This window comes from Homalodisca vitripennis, unplaced genomic scaffold, assembly GCF_021130785.1.
Source record: "Homalodisca vitripennis isolate AUS2020 unplaced genomic scaffold, UT_GWSS_2.1 ScUCBcl_1152;HRSCAF=4423, whole genome shotgun sequence".
NCBI classification, from domain to species: Eukaryota; Metazoa; Arthropoda; class Insecta; order Hemiptera; family Cicadellidae; genus Homalodisca; species Homalodisca vitripennis.
In genome coordinates, this window is record NW_025777317.1 from 74,129 (window position 1) to 95,038 (window position 20,910).

Below are 20,910 nucleotides of genomic sequence, written 5' to 3' on the forward strand. Positions count from 1 at the left end.
CAAAGAAGATGTAACAAACAAAAATGTTTAGAGATAATGTGGGAAACAGATAAAGCTAGCTGGTATAAAAATGTTCATGTAGGATATCCTAGTAAACCGTTGTTTAAAAATATAAAATTTAGTAGAAGCGAAATAGTAAATATATGCAGAGCTAGGTTTGGACACGCAAATATAAATGCGCACCTCTTTTCCATTAAAAAATATTTTACTCCACTTTGTTTGAAATGCTCTGAAGGAAAACAAGAAACATTAGACCACACAATAAGGGAATGCCCACAATATTTACACAATAGGGAAATTTGTTACAGACAATTCAAAAACATTTACAAAAATAAACCTTTAGCGGAAATACTTTCAGAAAATAATTTTTATTATTACCAAGAAATAAATAAATTTTTAAGTTCGATAAATAAACAATTATAAAACCCCTCAAAACAGCTAGAATACATCAATGTTATCCTGGATATTGGTGCTAAAATCCGAGGTCCAGCCCAATTTCGGAATAGGATGTCTACTTGATGGACCCCTTGCAGTGAAGAATTACCAGAACCATACCCTCCTTATATCCTATGATTTTAATGTCCATTCTTTTTTAACCGTACACTGATAGGCTCTTTAGGGAAATAAAATTACAATAATCGTCAAAAAGGAATAGTCACATTAATATTTAATGTTAAAAAACAAATTTTATGGTATTGTAATAATTATTACTTCCACTCTTTCTCAATGTATGTATATATGTGTATGAATAACTGTATATTTGTCGAAGAGTCAATAGTTGTCAATAACTGTGGTAACCATGTGTGGCGTAATTTCGGGGTACAAGAACCCCGTAACTTTTATCATTAAAAAAGGCAACCACAATGACAAATAGAACCTCGCGGCTGCATGTTTTATTATAACTAGCCGGTCTATAAGACAAACAAGAATAAAAAAAAGTATTTCTCTAGTTATAGTGCAGACCTTATAGCCATATACAAAGCAGTTACGTATGTAAATAATACTAATTTAAACAATGTACTCATATAAACGGATTCCCAAGCGGCTGAGAAGGTAATATACAATTTTGACACCGGTAAAAAAAGCACACCGGTTAATAGTAATATAGTCTATGAAATCTTAGCTTCAAATAAGAATATTGCATTTACTTGGATTCCAGGACATATTTCACTTGAACACAATGAAACAGTCGACAAAATGACGAGAGATGCCATACTTTCTGGTGTAAGTACAGCTGATATAAACATTCCTCTAGAAGATTTAAAATAGCCAAAAAAAGAATGGGTCTCAAAGAGTTTCAGGATGTTTTTCAATTAACCCCCAAAGCTCAGTGGTATAAGCAAATCGTAGATAAGGTATCAACAATTCCTTGGTTTCAGAATTTTAATTCAAACCAAAAGAAATTATGACGATCACACGGATGAGAGTGGGACTTGCAAAGGTAAACAGCAAGCTATTCATGATCAAACGATTTTTCACACCCCTGTGTCTTAATTGCACATTAGGTGTGAATAAAAGTATAAATCACATCTTTTTACAGTGCCAGAATTATGAATATGCTAGATGTCAGTGTTGTAAAGAATTTACAGGTAAGTTCAGGAACAGAGATTATGATATAAGAGACATTTTGAAGACAACAGATTTAACAATGTATAAAGAACTTCTTATTTTTCTCTTTACGATTAAGAAAGACTTATAAACAAAAACAAACTATTTCTTCCATTATATCAACATTAATGTTACCTTTCTTGGAAGTGTTAACAAAATAAATCCGTGGCCCATACCTTTTCGGGTTAGGAAGTTGGCCTGACGGGCCATGAAGACAGTAAACCCTACCTTGATCCTATTCACATCCTGCCATTATTTTACAATCCCAATCCTCTTTGAACTAACAGTACACAATCATATTTGTTTCACCCGATTCCACTAACAAAATAGGGAAAATTTTATAGAATATTGAACAACGAGGTTGCATGTTATACGAAGCCTGCTCTAAGAAGCTAAACTTGAAGAAGAAAAAAAAGATGTTTAGGCTGTTTCAGTTTCAGTGACAGGCACGGTAAATAATGGAAGAGAGAATGATAGAACTGAGAAGTGAAGTCAACGATTCAAGAATGGAAAAGAGTCAAAGTAATAGCCCTTCTTAAACCAACTAAAGATAAGCTACAAGAAACTTCATAAGGGCCTATATCTTTAATTAGTTGTCTTATTAAAATAATGAATACAATGATAAAAAATAGGCTAGAATGGATCTCTGAAAAATTAAGAGTGATCCCTCCAAACCCAATATGGATTTAGGAGTGGAAAACGAGGCTGTAATGATTACCTTGTAAATTTTATGTCTGATATTTTAACAGCTTTAACATATAATGAGACAACCATGGTAGCCTCACTTGATATCACTGGAGCATATGAAAAATGTATACATTCCTGAGCTATGCAATAAAAATGATTAGACTTAATTTTCCTAGTAAATTTATAAGGTACCTTCATAGCTGGCTAACTGACAGACAGGTAAATGTATCAAGTAATTATATATCTTTATCCAGGACTACAACAAGGGGCCTTCCGCAAGGTAGTGTGCTATCACCATTGTTATTCGCTATATATATTTCTCAAATTAATGTAAGTCTACCCAATGAAATAAAGTCCTTGCAGTATGCTGATGACATAGTCATATACTTTTCACACAAAAAAAAGGAGAATTGGTAAGTAAAAACTTACAGTGTGCACTTAACAAACTGATTACTGCATTTGATAGCCTACAATTATATTTTAATGAATCAAAATGCAACACTATATGTTTTTTCAAGGAAAAGACAAGACAATATTGAACAAGTTACAATTAATGGTCACCTGGTTCCAATTAGAGATAACGTTTAGGATCTTAGGGGTTATACTGGATCATAAATTAACCTTTTTAAACAACATATTATGGACCTAGTAAATAGAGGCTCTAAAGATCTTAATATTATTAAGTCTATTATTTGTGGAACAAAGGGCTGCAACCCTAATTTCGCCATACAAGTATATAAAAGCCTAATAAGATCAAAAATTAGATTATTGTAGTGCATTGTTTGGTCATGTATCCAAAAAGTAATTTGGGTAAACTAGATTTAATTCAAATCAGGCACTCAGACTTGCCTTAGGCTCCTTTTGCTCCACACCAGTTATAGCCCTACAAGCTGAAGCCGCTGTGATGCCATTGGGAATCAGAAGGAAGTATTCTTACAGATAACTTAGTATATAAGATACTCTTAGAAAACAGTCATCCAGCCATTTAGAAATATGTGTTACTTAAATATGTTAAGTCAAAATAATGATTATTGGCAAAAGAAAAAAGTTACCCTTATTTATAAAGTCATTTAATAATGTAACTGAAATGATGCCTAACATCAATGGAAACTGAAGGATTTAAAAATGACTGGGATTTTGAATTACCTTTATTTATGGAAGAAAATAGTGTAAAAGGCGATACTAGATTAACAAATTTAGAAGTAAGTAAGTAAAGAGAATACGAGTAAAGAAACTCTAAAAACAATTGTGGTTAGAAAAAATGTCACTATCATATTTAGGTTATGTTTATGTTTATACTGATGGATCCAAAACTGACGATGGTTGTGGCGCTTGCCTTCCTGATTCCTCGGACCAATACCACTGCGTTGTATTCTCTTAGCAAATATATGTTATAGTTATAGTTCCGGAATTAATTAGCTATATATAAAAGCAGTGCAATTTATCAATAAAACCCAATATGATAACGTAGTTATATGTACAGATTCTCAAGCTGCTGTTACAGCAATATCTAATTATAGCAAAGATAAGAGTAAAAACCAATTAATTATAAGCATAGTATATGAGTTGAAAGCCTTGAATAAAAAATATATAATAGTATTCGTATGGATTCCAGGACATGTCTCACTGGACTTTAATGAAAGAGTAGATAATTTAGCCAGGGATGCAATAACGACAGGTGTAAAAATTCCAGAAATTAATGTCCCTTTGGAGGACTTTAAAGTAGCAAGGAAAAGAAAGGGGATGGAACACTATCAGGTAATCTTTGAATTAACTCCAAAAAGCTCACTGGTATAAAATATTGTAAAAAAGGTAAGTTATGTCCCTTGGTTTAAAAATAGTAAACTATTAAGAAAGGAAAATCGTCACAATATCTCGTTTTGAGACTGGGCCATGCCAGAGTTAACAGTAAGTTGTTTGCAATAAAAAAATACTTTACTCCATTATGCTTAAACTGTTCTTTAGGTGTAGAAGAAACAATAAACCATGTAGTAACTACAATGTCCACATTATGAATATGCTAGAAAAGAATGTTTTAAACTAATATCAGGTAAGTTCAAACATGTAAAAACTATGACCATAAAAGGATGTTCTTAAAACCAATGATTTGAATATATATAAGGAACTAGGAAACATTTTTTGTTTAAAATTAAAAAAGACATTTAAACATAAAAAACCATCATCTCTTCCATTCTGTTCACATAATTGTTACCCTACCTGGGAGTCTTAACAAAATAAAAAAAAAAACCGAGGTCCAAATCTTTTTCGGGTTAGGAAGCTGGCATGATGGACCCCTGGCCATGAAGATTCCAAAAGAGCCCTGTCCTTTAAATTCACTCCCTTAATTATCACATTCCTCTTTTAAAAACTAACAAATACACAACATTAATGTAAATCCCACTCCATTAACATTGAATAATTAATAAATATTATGGAACTACGAGGCTGCATGTTTTTTACGAAGCCTGCTCTTTTGAGCAAACCAGAAGAAAAAAAAAGTCAGCGATTGACACAATTCACATACAAGACTGACATATAGAATAAAAATGTACATAACTACAAATCAACAACTGTGTAAAATTGAATCAATTTACAGGTTCTAGGCAACTTGTGAGTACCACTCTATCGCATTAGCTACCTTGATATTATTGAGCCATTCTAACCATAGAAATGACCATTTGTTCACTATATATTGGAGGCCCCGTTTTAGATGGTTTGTTAGGCTGTCTTGGGATTAAATTTGTTTAATGTACATACATTAAAAAGGATGTTCAACTTAAAACACAAAACATTAAAAATATTAGTAGCCTAGTTCTACTGCTTTTGCTTGATATAAAGATCTAGCTTTATCCAGTTTATATTAGGCTAGTTGTTAATGAAAAGAAAATGCTCTGGAAGAAAATTAAAGAAACAGTATAATAAGTGGCCACCAACACAATGGGATGATAGCCTAATTATCAAATGATATGGAATCATCGATATTCATGACCATCTAGAAGACAGAAAACAAAATGTCGGACCAAATAAGGTAATAGATTTATGCTAGATATTTTTTTTTACAATATGGTTTGGCTAGTTTTTAATCTTAAAAATTAATATATAAATATTAATATAATTTGCAAATTAAGTTAATACTTATTTTTTTACAAAACATGATTTTAATTTTGAATTTATTTTTATACATGTTTTTACTTTGAATAAATTTTGAACGATGATGTCAAATTAAATTAACTTTTAGGCTTTAAAAATGTTAATATAGAGAAGCTATATGTTTGTATGTAGTCCAAAAAGAAATGAATTTGTTTTTTAAATTGTATTTAAAGTACTCTTGAGCTGCATAGTACTAACTATTACAATTAGGGTAGACATGTTTCTTAGCATTTAAAAGATGCTCGAATGGATCACCACCAATAATCATCATTTCTCGTCTATACATACATTCTGTAAGATGATTGGCAATGCACTCACTTCTGAAACTGGTTTTTTTTATAAAATTATTTTGAGCCAATATTCATATATTCGTCACCTTTGTTCTTGTCATCACTAGCCTTCTTCTACATAAATGAAATAACGGCTTGAAATGGCGTTACTAGCAACAGCAGTTAATGACGCTCTAGTCTAATTTAAGAAAGCTGGCAATGATTAATTATGAATATCTAAAGGTCACATGTCGTATCCAATAGTATCGATATTTAAAATCGATAATCATCCAATTGTGTTGGCCACTTATTATACTGTTGCTAGGTAAATGTTTACTTTACCCACTTTTGTGGAAACTAACAAATGGTCTACATTCGTTAGTCGATTGTTATTATCAAACAATTAGATATATTATCCTATTTTGATATTATACAATTGTAGGCAACAAGAAATATAATACATAAAAACATACATTACAAATTTTTAATAAAATAAATGTAACAATTACATTATGAAAGTAACAATACCAGCTTTTGCCTAGACCTACACATTAGAGAAATGTTACAGTATTTATAGCTTTCCCAGATATTAGTGAGTAACCGTTTTTGTGAAGTAGAGGAAAGGATTCTCCCCAAACAGGCACACTTCCCTCCAGTACAGTCACGAAGATGGTCTGCTAGACAGTCTGTCGGTAGTCCACTCTTCAAACTTCTCTTTACTGCTCACCAAGAACGGTCACTTTCAATTGCATATCTCACACAATTTCCTCATATTCATCATCATTTACAAATTTCCAAAAGTTACTTCTTGTATATTGTTTATATTAAACATTACTATAATTAGGATGTTGAAAGCTTTTGTTAAGTTAAATTAATTGTAATATCAAATTATTCATTTCATCAAAACATCCGATGAAAACAACTCTGAATTATGAGTGTTATTAAAGTCCCTGAGAAGTATATTCAAACTGCTTATTTCGCATACTTTCAGTCAATCATTAGATATGGCCTGGTCCTATAGAGAAATTGTAGTAAAATAGACAAAATTTTATTGTTGCAAAAAAAGCTGTTAGAGCAAGGCTGTTGTACAAGACCATTGTTAACCTCTGTTTGTGAAGATGGGAATTCAAACTGTAATAAACCTTTATATATTTTATCTTCCTTTATATATAATGAGAAACCCACAGTTAGGAAGACTTGCCAGTGATGTACATAGCTACAACACCCGTAATAAAAATAAAACAATAATTCACTCTCACAGATTGGGCAAGTTAAATGGTCACTTTTACCTGAGCATCTCATTCTTAAATACCCTGTAAAAACATTTACACACAAATTTTACCATTGTTTCTGAACATCTCACTTTCAATCAGTTGAGAAATTTCCCACTGCAAATGATTTGTTTCTAATTTGTATAATTTGATATATTGATTGTTAAATTTTATATTTGTTGTTAAATCTTATATTTACTGTTGAATTTTATACCTATTACTGATTTATATATTTTTTAGGGAATTTTTTAAAATTGTATACATTTTGTTACGATTTTGTTACTTTTTACAAATGCCTTGTCCTGACTAGTTTTAATGCAGCCTGCTTAAAAAACAAAGTACTAGAAAAACTGTCTCAAACCACTGAACTAATATAATGTTGCTGTAAATGCTACTGTTGGAACTTTATTTTTATTTTATTTAGTTTTTAGAATAGTACATTGTTACCTAAATTCAAGCTCAGATTCAAGATTCAAGGTTTTTATTGTCGTTAGGCAATCCATAGGAATGCAATTGACAAAGTCATAGCTAACTATTTACAATGATCACAGCCTTAAAAAATGATAAACCTTAAAAAATACATATTAGGCACATATTTTTCATGTAAGTCAATTGAATAAATATGAGTCAATAAATAAACTAAACTATGTACATAAATGATTTACTAAAGTTAATGTAAGGTTTAAAAGTTGAATCTACACACAATTAAAAATATCATAAATAAATTAATAAATAATTTAAAATCTTAGGCTACTAATATCACAATTCAAAAAAATCATTCACTGAATAAAAAACATTTTGTTTAAACCACCTTTCTGTTATTTGTTTAAAACTTTGCAGGGGTACAGTCCCATGCCTTTTCAGGTAATTTGTTAAAAAAATTTAAGTTTAATTTTAATGTGACTTCTATTGGTTTTCTCTAATTTTATTTGAGGCAATTCTAAGAAATAATTTGATCTAGTTGGATATCTATGTACTTCCTGCCGTACTTTAAACAACTCAAGACTCTCTTTAACACTAGTTAAACAGCAATATATATATATATATATATATATATATATATATATATATATATATATATAAATTATAAAGGGTCATTACTTCTAGTTCTTCAAAAATTTCTACACACGACGCCCTAGGTTCAAAATTTTTATTATCCTAAGGCTTTTTTTTTTGCCATACAAAAACTTTTTCGGAGTTACAAGAGTTACCCCATAGGGTTATGCTATAACGCAAATGAGATTGAAAAAATGTATCGTAGGCCATAATTAGCATATTTCTTGATACACGGTTATTTAACCTTCTCAAAAGATAGGTTACCCTTGCCAGTTTTTTACACAGTTCTTCAATGTGATAATCCCAGCTTAACCTAGATACATTCCCAAAAGCTTTACAGGCTTAATGTCTTTATATATTGGGTGATTCAAAGAGAAAATGATTTTTTCAGTTTTGCTGTTGTTTACCATAAGTTTATTTATGGTAAACCTCAAACCAATCTAATGCCCTTTTAACTGCCTGGTTTTCTAACGTAACAAGTTCATCAAGATTTTGATCAAAATTTAAGAGAGTGGTATCGTCAGCGTAGAATATTGTTGTACACAGTGTATTAAAAGCTAAGTCATTGATGGCAATAACGAAGAGTAAAGGTCCTAACACTGAACCTTGCGGGACACCCACTTTTATTTCTCTAAAATTAGATTTGTCTTGCCCTTGTACAACCATCTGCTCTCTATAACTAAGGAATGATTTAAAAAGATTTAGTTCATTATTCTTAATACCATAACAAAACAATTTTTTTCACTATTAATTCATGAGAAATACAGTCAAAGACCTTTGATAAATCTATCAGTGTTGCAGACGTCAGAAACTTACTTTCAAAATTTAAAGAAATTTTTCCACTACTCTTTCTACAGCTTTTACAGTACTACGTCCAGAGATGAATCCAAATTGTTGATTGCAGAACAAATTATTTTGTACAAAGAAAAGATTTAGTTGCATTTTTTACACCCTTCTAAAATTTTACTAAATATTGGTATCAAGGAAATTGGGCGATAACTTGATGGATTAAGTATATCTCCTTTTTTTATAAATGGGTGTAACTTTACTTATCTTAAAAGCTTTTGGAGATTTACCTTGTTCCAGAATCATATTAAAAATAAAGGTGAGAGGTCTTAAAATTATGTCTATGATGTCCTTTACCACTTTGTTAGATATCCCGTAATAGTCCTCACTCCTTGATGAGCTCAAGTTTGATACTAATTTTAAAATGTCACTATCTACAATTTTTTTTCCAACTAAAGATCTCTATTGCCCTATTAGAATTCAAGACGTAATAAATATTTGTAAGTTCTATTGCATTGTTTTCCAATACACCAGTGTTTAAACCACTACCTATATCTAGATTACTTACTAAATTAACAAAATAGTCATTAAATGTATCACATTGTATGCCTGCTGCCTGATCATACTTATTGTTATTGCCAGAGTTAGTTTCTGCTTTTATTACATTCCAGGCTGCTTTACATTTATTTGTGGCATTTTGTATATAGTTTTCATTTGACTTTATTTTTTCTTGCCTAATTTTGGACCTGTACTCTTTTAAAGCTCCTAAATATTCCTTCTTATGGTAATTTTCATTAAGTGTACCCTTGCTACTTTTGAACCTATCATAAAGGCCAACCACAAACTCTCTAAATTTTCTTAACTCTGATGTAAACCATTTATGGTGTGGGATTTTCAAAGCGTTAGTTTTAATCTGCTTCACTTTACAAAACTCATTGAGAGAGTTTGTCACATTAGTAATAAAGTAATCACAGGCTTGATCAACCTCTGAAAAATTGCCAAATGTATGTGACCAGTCTACAGCTTTTAAATTTTCCCTAAGATTTAAAGTGGCATTATATGAAAGGTTTCTAACATATTTTACTTCCTTATTACCATTTAATTTTGGGTTAAAAAAAAATAAAACTTTGCCAAAATCCCTGCGTGATCCGATAAAGTGGGGTTCTACAACTATACAGTCAACATGTTTTCTAGATACATTTGTGGCAATATTGCCTATACATGCTTTACCTCTAGTTGCTTCTTGATTCAGACAGTACAGGTTACAAGATCTTAAAACATTTAAAAAAGAATTTGTTTTATATGATTTCTTTACAATATTTATGTTAAAATCTGCTGTTAAAACAAATTTTTGAATTTTTATATTTTTTTGTACAGAAAGGTTAAAAGTGTGTCCAAAGACTTAAGAAAATTGTCCATATTAGAATCTGGTGGTCTGTAAGCTGTAACTATGGCAAGGTTTTCCCTAGACAGAATCACTGCTGTCGCTTCGAAGGTTCTTTCGATACAAAAACTATCCACATCAATAGTCTTGAAATCAACATCCTGCTTGACAAATATAACACTTCCTCCTCCTAGTGACATTTTCCTACAACTAATATTTCCTATCTTAAAACCATATGGAACATACATGGAGGCTTCCTCAGTATAAAGCCAGTGCTCACTTAGTGTTACAATATGACAATTCAAACTACTTAAAAATAAATCCAACAAATCTAACTTATTTCTAATGGATCGAATGTTTAAATGAAAAATATTTAAGGATTTATTGTCGCTGTAGTCTGACCTGGATGCTTGCCCAGCTGCAAGGGTTGGCAGTTTTCCGACGCAGCTTGAAGAGGAAAGATCTTCTTCTACTTGCTGTCTTGACTGCTGAGTTGCTGGAATGTCTCTGCCTCACTTGTTGTGATTTTGTTGAATTTTTTCAGCTATCAGCTTTGCTATCCACTGTTTCCCTCGGGTGTTGAGATGTTGGCCGTGACGAGTATGGAAGTGTCTCTCTGCTTTACTCACATCAACCACTGTAGCGTGTGAGTATTTCTGGCCTAACTCCTTCAAGCGCAGATTAGTCCTTGATACAGCTCGATTCACACAAGACCAGTTTACCAAGTCGTATCGCGTCGGCAGATCAACCAGAACGACATTGGTGTTTTTTTGTGTTGTCCAATGTGTCAGATATGTTTGACAGAGCCTCTTCAGCCTCATTTCCAGCAATGTCATTTAACCCACACATGAGTACCAAAATGTCTTTTTTGTTTAAATTTTCCCCTTCAATATCCTTTTTTTTCAAAATTTGCTTTGATCTCTCTCCGGAATTTATAAAACCCACCGCTTCATATTCAGTTAGGGAGTGTATGTTGTTCAGATGCCAGGCTAAATTTCAAGCATGACTATCAGCGCAGAGGAGAATCTTATTTTTGCCAGGTCTCTCATCATCAGAAGTGTTTTCTTTTAGTTCACCTTCTTTTTCATCCTTTTCTTGAGATAAAAGAACTTCAAAACGTTTTTGAGTTACTTTATTAAAATTTGAATTTTGTCATTTATATAGCTCTTTTTCATATAATTTTGTACATTTCTTAGTGTTTGCAACTGATGGAGGAGCAACATTTTTGGTTTTTTTTAGAACTCCATGCTCTTTTTCCAACCCTGGTGTACCTTTTTTCTGGAGTTGAATGAACCAGTGGAAGACTAACATGTAAATTGTTCTCTATCTCGTGTTGGTAAACTTTGCCAGTGAGGCTCCTTAATTATAAGATTTTGTTCCTCTATTTTTCTCTCTAAATTTATTATAGTTTCCTCTTTTTGCAAAACTAAGGATTCTAACTGTACACTATGGTTTTTGAGTTTTTGTATTTCTTCCTGTGCTTGCCTCAAATCTTCATTCAAGGTGTTTATGATTTCCATTTGATTCTCGAGTTCCTGAGTAACATCTATTTCTATTAAACTTGTTTCCAAGTCAAGCTCTTCAGCTATATCAGAAGATAAGCATGACTCACAGTACCATTTTTCTTCGGTTTTGTAGATTTTGTTGTACTCATCATTACTTAAGGAAGTACATTTAAAATGAAACCATTTAGAGCATGCTCTCCTACATAATATGGACTTAGCTCTCTTTATGTCCCTTGTACACTTCCCACAAAAAAATTGTTTTTTATTTGTAATACTAGCTGTTTCCCACGGCTTCGCACGCTTTTCGTAAGCTTTGCCCGTGTATGTGCACTTCTGGTTCAAATGAATTATATTTCCAACGACGATGTAGAGTTTGTATTGTTGCCACGATCAAGAAAATCTGTCAAAAGTGTATGTTTATAGCCATTGTCTACGTACATGTATTTTATTATAAAGTGGTCAAACACTAAAGCTTTAAATTCAAGCAGAAATGTATTTTGAAGACAAATATACATCAAAGCTAAGCGCCTTCAAATAGTTTTTCGCTATTTAATATACTTAACTGTCTCGTAATCGCAGTTTATAGTTTACAGGCGCTTTAGAAGCTTGTAACTTTTGCAGTGCCGCCTGGTGGCGAGATACATCTATAGGCATAGCATATAAATCTTCTCCGTCGAAAAATAAATATACATACAAATTTTCATAATGATCGGTCAAATAGTTTACGATTCTATAAAGGACATACATAGCCTACAAACAGCGAAACAGCCACCTCTCTAAAAGTATGCCTATATTACTTCCAGGAACGTGTAGAATCACTGTACAAAATTTCACGATGTTTCGTGCATTGGTTCCAGAGTTTATAACGGAACATACAAACAAACATATATATATATATATATATATATATATATATATATATATATATATATATACAGGGTGTACATAAAGTCCTGCACTGGTATAATATTTTCTAAACAATAACAGATAAATGAACAAGATTTAGTACATCAATACTACACCTAATAATCTACTTTTTGAAGGAACTATCAGTTTTCTGTAATATCATGGGGACGTCCCGCAAGGAGTCAGAAGGAAATCTTAAATAGGAGCATAGGTCAATATGCACATCATTTTAAAGGGCTTATCTAGCAGAGTTTAATGCCGCAAACCGCACTCAAAAAGATTGATCCAGTACAAAATGGCGGCTGTTCAAAGGTTTTACTTGGTTACATTTCATTAGTAGCCATAACCCCGGTAAAGCAAAACTGCAACCAAACGAATACTGCAGATAAATACTACATTATGATTGTCAGTCGTACAGAAGTGAATTATGACGTAGGTTATCCTCAAGGGGTACAAATTTGGTCCTAATATATTGATAACAGGGAAAACCTGATAACAGTAACAATTAGAAAGCTCTTATCTTTGGGTCGCAGTTTGGACTTTCCAATTAGCCAGTCTATTCATAGTAGGCTATTCTAGTTTTCTTGTTTTAGTAGTGCTGTCCAACCTTTCTATCAGTGCGCTTTAGTACAAAAGAGTTTGTCGTATTGCTTGTAGTTCTTCAACTACACTATGTCGCTTGATGAACGTGAACGTATAACACTTCTTATGATGGTTGGTTGGGGGAAACAACAGACGATCACACGAGGAAGCATGCCATTTATTTCATGACTACTTTCACGAGAGCCAATTTCTAGAACAACTGTAGGGAGAACTGTTCAACGCTTTATGGAAACAGGAAGTGTTTCCGATCGTCATAGGACAGGAAGGCCCGCTACTGCGACAACTGAAGGCAACTCTTTAGATGTATTGCACTCATTTATTGGGAACCCGCAAGAGTCCCTACGTTCAGCAACACAAACTCATGACATCTCTGTTACGTCTGTTAAAAAGATTCTGAAAGGGTCTAATTTTAAGCCTTATAAAGTTCATGTGGTGCACGAACTCAACGAAGATGATTTCGATCGACGTATAGAATTTTGTGAAACTATGATGGCCAAAATAGATCGCAACGGAATTGATGCAAACAATATTGTGTTTTCAGACGAGTGTTCATTTATGCTGAATGGAAGTGTAAACAGGCACAATTGCTATTACTGGAGTAGCGAAAATCCTCACTGGATGCGGGAGGCACATACGCAGTATCCACTAAAGGTGAATGTCTGGCTTGGTGTGGTAGGTACCCAGTTGGTAGGTCCTTTCTTTATTGAAGGAAATTTAAGTGCAATATCATACCAACGTTTGCTAGAAAATGAAATTACACCAGCACTTCGAAACATGTTTAGAGAACATTACCAGAGTAACTGGTTTCAACAGGACGGAGCACCCCCACACTACGGCATTGACGTAAGAGCCTATTTAAACACTGTTACCAATATATTAGGACCAAATTTGTAACCCTTGAGGATAACCTACGTCATAATTCACATCTGTACAACTGACAATCATAATTTAGTATTTATCTGCAGTATTCGTTTGGTTGCAGTTTTGCTTTACCGGGGTTATGGCTACTAATGAAATGTAACCAAGTAAAACCTTTGAACAGCTGCCATTTTGTACTGGATCAATCTTTTTGAGTGCGGTTTACGGCATTAAACTCTGCTAGATAAGCCCTTTAAAATGATGTGCATATTGACCTATGCTCCTATTTAAGATTTCCATCTGACTCCTTGCGGGACGTCCCCATGATATTACAGAAAACTGATAGTTCCTTCAAAAAGTAGATTTTTAGGTGTAGTGTTGATGTACCAAATCTTGTTCATTTATCTGTTATTGTTTAGAAAATATTATACCAGTGCAGGACTTTATGTACACTCTGTATATATATATGTATATATATATATATATATATATATATATATATATATATATATATATATATATATAGATTTGAAACACAGTTAAAAAAATAAATAAGTAAATAATAATAAATAAATAATAGCAAATTCAATAACTGTATGAAATTATTAAAGCTAGTGGTAGAATAAATAGTTCCCTTCCAAGGATGTGAGTTTGTTTGTAAACAAAGTTGGGTGTAGTTGACAGTTGGCAGTGATACCTGTTCAGGCCGTCTCAGCTCAGCTCAGTTTACAGTCCAGAGGTCAGGATGTCTTATCTCTGATAATTCTGTATCTGTATTCAATTAACATTCTTGTATTTCCATGAAAAAACTTTGATTAAATTGTCCTTATCTTATTTAATTCACAGATTTTATTAAAACTACTCGCATACACTTGAAGCTGGTTGTAAACACTACACTTTGATGTAAAACATTTCCTCGGCAGTTCTAAAAAACCACTAAGTTCATACAAAATATTGAAGAGCACACTTGTACCTGTTGCACACTGTGTACCATTCACAGGTACCATCAGATAAATTGAAAAGGGCTTTACATAAGGGCTCTGGTAATTTAACTTTTTTATCTATAATAATTATGTACATACCGACCTATATCAGTAAGCCAATAACAAATAGTACATATGTACAGAGGGCTACATTGCTTCATTTTATATTTAAATTTTTTTTGTTATATCATATTATTTTGTAACCCTTATAATCATCTAAAATGTTATTAAAAACTTTGAAATGTGTTTTAACATTAAAAATAATTTTAATATGATATATAACAAATTATAAATTCAGTAAATTACATTATCTGTTTCATTTTTTGGTCATGTCTTCTTTCAGACACCAGCTTTTCTTAAATATGCAATTAAAAAGATTTACACTGTTATATATTGTTATATTAAAGAAATTGAGGTTGATACAATAATTTTCTAGATAATCATTGCGGAACCAACGCAAACCATAACTTCGTAATTTTGTATGTACAATACATATAATCGATTTATAAAACATTTAGTGCAGTCATTGAAGCATTATTGCTCCGAATTTTTTTACTGTGAACCGAATTGCATACAATTTTGGAATTAGGTTCATCTTACCCTTAACTTCAAAAGTGAAAATGATTTGTACTCCACAACCCTGGGGGTGGTTGACACCCCTTACCGGGGGTGATTTTTTGTTTTTCAAAATAACCTCGAATATCGATAGAAGGGTTTTAAGCAAAAAATCATCTATAAAGATTTTCGAAAAATCCAATACTTCTTAAGTTATTGGCAATTGAAAATTCGCAATTTTTCACGTTTTTCATCAGTTTTTTGCAAATATCTCCAAAAATATACGTTTTATCGAAAATTTTATAAAAAACAAAATTGTAGCATGTGAAAAAATGAACAATGTGGTTTTTCATAAAGTGTTCTAAGTGCAATATTAAGCAGATATTAAAGATCAAAGCAGTTTTGTATTTTATCTGAAATTTAATCGATGTGGTCAATGCCATCTAGTGGCGAGCAGATGCATTTTAGGCATTCTAATAAAAAAGGGTTTTGTAGTGCTTGAAATAAGCTTTAAAATGAGCACTATTAAAAGTCTTTTGCACGTAAAATAAGTGAGCTGTATTGCAAATAAGAGGAGCATGTAATGTTTTTTTCTTTTAAATCAATGGGTTTCATAAGTGCCATTTCCACTTAAGTTAAAATTAATCGTATTCCGCCTAGAATTAGCTTTATTATGAAGAGTTTGATAGATTGTATCAGTTTGGCTGCTTCAGTACACATCTTTTTAAAAAAAGTCACGACTAAAAACAAGTTCAAATAAAAAAACAACTTTTTCATAATATCTCAAAAATAACGACAGATACGTAGAAAAGTGTAAGGATGAAAAATTTAGGTATTTTTCTGACAAAAAAATTTGGTTTTTTTGCTTTTTCTGTCAAACAAAAATTGACGGAGATATGATTGTTTAAAGAGCGTGTGGCACCGCAATCACAGCCTCTCTTAAGCCCTTCAACCCTTCACTGTTTGAGAAAAAGGTTTCTTACTATATATTGCAATGGATATGCAAGGATGTTGTAGCTCTCTTAATTACCTTTACAATGGTTTTTTATAAATTGAGATAGCATGAAAATTGAAGGAGTTATGGTCCAAAAACTTATCATATTTTTTTCTACTTTTTATCTGTACCATCGACATTGTATTGTATCGACTCTCCCCCGTTTTCTGCTTGATAAGATCCTCGCACAGGCCAGTAGGCCATGAGGACGGGCAGAATAACTATGGAAGGTGACTGTTCTGTACATGTGTCTACTGACGAAATGATTCTACAGATCTCAAACTAACCGCACTTCCATAGGAGATAACTTTCTGATGTATTCTTCATATATTGGCCGGCAGTGGGATAAATGCGGAGCCATACTTTCGTAGGATTGTAACCAAAGCTGCCACCAAATATGAGAACCTCAATAAGCGTGAATTATGCATTCATTTCGGACTCGTGAAAAACATGTTGATTATGAATGTATTTCTATAATGTCTTATATTTTTATTATAAAAATATCAAATATCGGATGAATCGATTCCGATATTTGATCCCACGGCTATCTTCACTCAATTCTGATACCAACCGAAGTGCTTAATATTTAAGTATAATTCGTATGTTCTATATTTATTTTGGCGCATTATCGTCGAGAATCTGCTGCATCTATTCGTGGGCAACAACTGATCAGCAGTACACAAATTACCTATTGCTAAAACGTGTTTTGTAGTTCTTTGTGTATGAAATATATTTAGAAACATATAGTAAATTTACCAACGTATCATTTACTACTGTGCTTTTCAATAACCATGAGAACTATCACAATATCGATACTTAAGCATTAATGTTTAGGCACTTTAATGTTTAAAATATTCATGTTTTATGTTAACATTTACGTTCTTCTTTACCTTGTAAAATTATTTTAATCAATATAAGTACCTTTTTGTTTATATTCATATCATAGTATGAAAATATATCATATAAATATTCATATCATTTCATATTCATTTCAGTTTGTCATGAAAGGTAAGGATAAGTCATTCGAATTTAATGAAAAACCATGTTTTTGATGAGATGAAGGTATAATTTTGGCCATGGATAAGTGCTATCTACCCCCACTCTGTGCGTCATCTTCATGTGACCAGTGAGCTCTACGCGATTTGTGCTCAGGTTCTTGTATTTGAGCACAACAGTGTCAGATTGGAAGTAGTCTTAACCATTACATGTGATGCTTGACATCAACTCATTGTTATTGACTATCCCAACTTGTATTAATGATATTTGATTACAATGAGAAATACATACCTGTGCCTCTCTTGTAGCAATAAGAAATTAGTATTCTAGTTTATTATTAATAAATAAAAATGTTCATTACACTTTGGAAATCTTACAATGTTAAGTAAATAATGTTTTAATTATACATGTGTACAGGGAAATTTACTCTACTCCACTAAATTATGAAATAAAACTTCTAGTATAAGTTTGTCCTTTGTTTCAGATTCAATGTCATAGCTGTTGGAAGCAGTTATAACTGAGGACACAATTAATTTATTTATCATGTGTGCATCATGCAAATCAAAATGTTACAAGTGTTTAATTTTTCATTAAACACAAGTGATGTACATCAGAGTTTCCTAATGCAATTTGCTTCCACGATAGACTTTTCTGTGATCAGAATATTGGCTCATTTATTTGCTATTAGATAATACTTGGTATTTGCATTAAATATCTATTAGTGAATGGTGTTTGTTTATAACTCATTTAGACAAAATAGAGTTATGTATGCTATAAAAAGTTGTGTATCAAGTAAAATTTTAAATGATAAATATTATTAACATTGGTTTTCATTTAGTTTATATTCCATGCAAAAGTGATTTATTATGATTAGCCTAATTATTTATTATAGATTCATAGTATTGGCAAAAATGTACACTTTTACACATTTTGGCTAGGCTACAAGTAAAGAAGGAAAGAAAACTGTTCTCTGTGCAGCTATACTTGTACATGAGTGCCACTGGAGGAATAAAATGGCAACCCAAAGTGAAAACCCATATAAGTGTTCACTTTGTAGCTATTCTTGTACTAGAAATAGTAACTTGAAGAAACACATATTAACTCACACAGGCGAAAAGCCTTGTAAGTGCCCCCTCTGTAACTATGCCTGTACTACAAATGGTCACTTGAAGAAACACATGTTAACTCACACAGGCGAAAAGCCTTGTAAGTGCCCCCTCTGTAACTACGCCTGTACTTCAAATAGTAATTTGAAGACTCATATATTAACTCACACAGGTGAGAAACCGTATAAGTGCTCCGTGTGTAGTTATGCTAGTTCTAGAAGTCATACCCTGAAGAGCCATATGTTAACTCACACAGGAGAAAAGGCATATAAGTGTTTCCAGTGCGACTGTTCTTTTACTACAAGTTGTAACTTGAAAAAACATTTATTAATTCATACAGGTGATAAGCCTTATAAATGTATTTATTGTAGCTACGATTGTATAACAAGCGATATGTTGAAGAGGCATACATTAACACACACAGGAGAAAAACCGTATAAGTGTCCCCTGTGCAGCTACGCTTCTGCACAAAATTATGACATGAAGAAACATATATTTAAACACACAGGTGAAAAACCTTTTACTTGTTCCCTGTGCAACTATGCTTGTACTGAAAGTGGCTCATTGAAGAGACATTTGTTAAAACACACAGGTGAAAAACCTTTTACGTGTTCCCTGTGCAACTATGCTTGTACTGAAAGTGGCACATTGAAGAGACATTTGTTAAAACACACAAATGAAAAAACTATGTAAGTGATTGTTGTGAATATATCCATGTATTACAAATTGTACATTAATTAACATGCACAGATGAGAAATCTTAAAAGAATTTTGTGAGTGGAGGTATGTTTTTACTACAATTGAAGAACATAGCTGAAAAACTTTAGTGTTTTCTCTTTTGCACTCAAAAGGGGACCTTGTAGAAACATAATAACTAATTCTCAAGAAAAAAAACTTATTTTTCATTGTTTAGCTATCTTTGTACTGGAAATCACCATTTGAAAATAAATCCTAACCCATATGGGCTGAAAAAATGTTTCCTTTTTATCTATATTTGTACTGAAATTTAAAAATTAAAGGTATCAATATGCAGGAGATAAACTTTTGTCCTGTAAGTTAAATTAAAAGGCAAATTAATTATCTTTTACTCAAAATGGTACGATAATTTATGTTACTCAATAAACTAAAATACTATCTACCTCATATGATACATATAATTATTTTGACATTACTTTTTATTGTGTTTTGTGTTCACACTTGAAAGAGGTGTGTGTGGGTGGGTGCGTGCGCGCGCGCGCGTGTGTGTGGTTGTATTTGTTTTATGAAAAAAGCCCCTGTAAACGTGTAGGAACTAATTTAGGGGAAAAGACAATAGTTTAATGACAACAGTTTACCAATCCAAGTTCAATCTATTGTCCAAGTAAACTAGTACGATGCCTCCTGGTATCGTAGTCCAAGTATTCTACATTAGAAGCAGGTGGCCCAAAGCATACCATCTTAATATTTTTCATGGTGACTACTAGATTCTGTGGTAGGTGTAATTTATGATTGTTGTAATTGTTTAGTATGTTAAGTACTACATAATTGGGTTGAAACAAAATGGGTTTAGAGCATATAACATAGCTCTAATTAGTGCTCTTGATGTTTGTCAACACTAGATTTGTCATACTCTTGTACAAATTAGAAGAAGTGAAGATTAGCAGATCTGAATTGAGGAAAGCGCCAATGGTTAATAATAGGATCAAATTTAAGAAAAAACATTTTAAATTGCAGGATTACGATAAAGTGTTTTTATATTACCTAGTTAGCTTTAACTTACAAAAGAAAGGAAAAAAGGGTATTTATGAATAACGTCCAATGTAGCCTCAGATGATGCAACTGCAATACCCAACGTATCATAACATTAGTAAAAAACATTACTCAAGGAAATAATTTATAGAGGCACATAAGTTGCATCTACATTGGTCTATAATAAATTGATTAGATAAAACGTGTGGTAAAAGTGGACTGGACTTTTACCCATTCTACTAGTATGTTTTTTACTCACGTTCCTAACCTCACTTTTAACAGGCAGTTTTGGTGTGAACTCTTGGCCTTAATTTTTTATAAGGAAATTGATTGGGATGACATTATCTCATGTCCAAGCACATGTATTGTACACATGTTGTTTGGTCTTCGTCTCATGTTTTTCTAAAGAACTCTCTTAAACCTTTATAAGGCAGAGAAACGTGGGGCACATATAAAGTAGAAAAA

General features: G+C 32.2%; 1 protein-coding gene across 4 annotated transcripts; it reads left to right on the top strand.

Moving 5' to 3' along the window:
• The first annotated feature begins 4,793 nt into the window (after positions 1-4,793).
• LOC124371267 (zinc finger protein 99-like) lies at positions 4,794-19,855 on the top strand. Of its 4 annotated transcripts, XM_046829608.1 has the most exons (4): positions 4,865-4,905; positions 10,756-10,857; positions 18,096-19,273; positions 19,358-19,855. In XM_046829608.1, exons 3-4 carry the CDS (start codon positions 18,625-18,627, stop codon positions 19,408-19,410), a joined length of 702 nt encoding a protein of 233 aa, XP_046685564.1. In that variant the 5' UTR covers positions 4,865-4,905; positions 10,756-10,857; positions 18,096-18,624; the 3' UTR covers positions 19,411-19,855. The 4 variants fall into 4 exon arrangements, with proteins under 4 accessions (XP_046685562.1, XP_046685564.1, XP_046685560.1 ...); XM_046829604.1 differs by having other exon boundaries at positions 18,096-19,855; XM_046829606.1 differs by lacking the exon at positions 10,756-10,857 and having other exon boundaries at positions 4,794-4,905; positions 18,096-19,855.
• Positions 19,856-20,910: the final 1,055 nt, after the last annotated feature.

What these genes read in the sequence shown, in the direction of transcription:
- LOC124371267 (XM_046829606.1), top strand. Translation starts at nt 18,625, where the DNA reads ATGGCAACCCAAAGTGAAAACCCATATAAGTGTTCACTTTGTAGCTAT.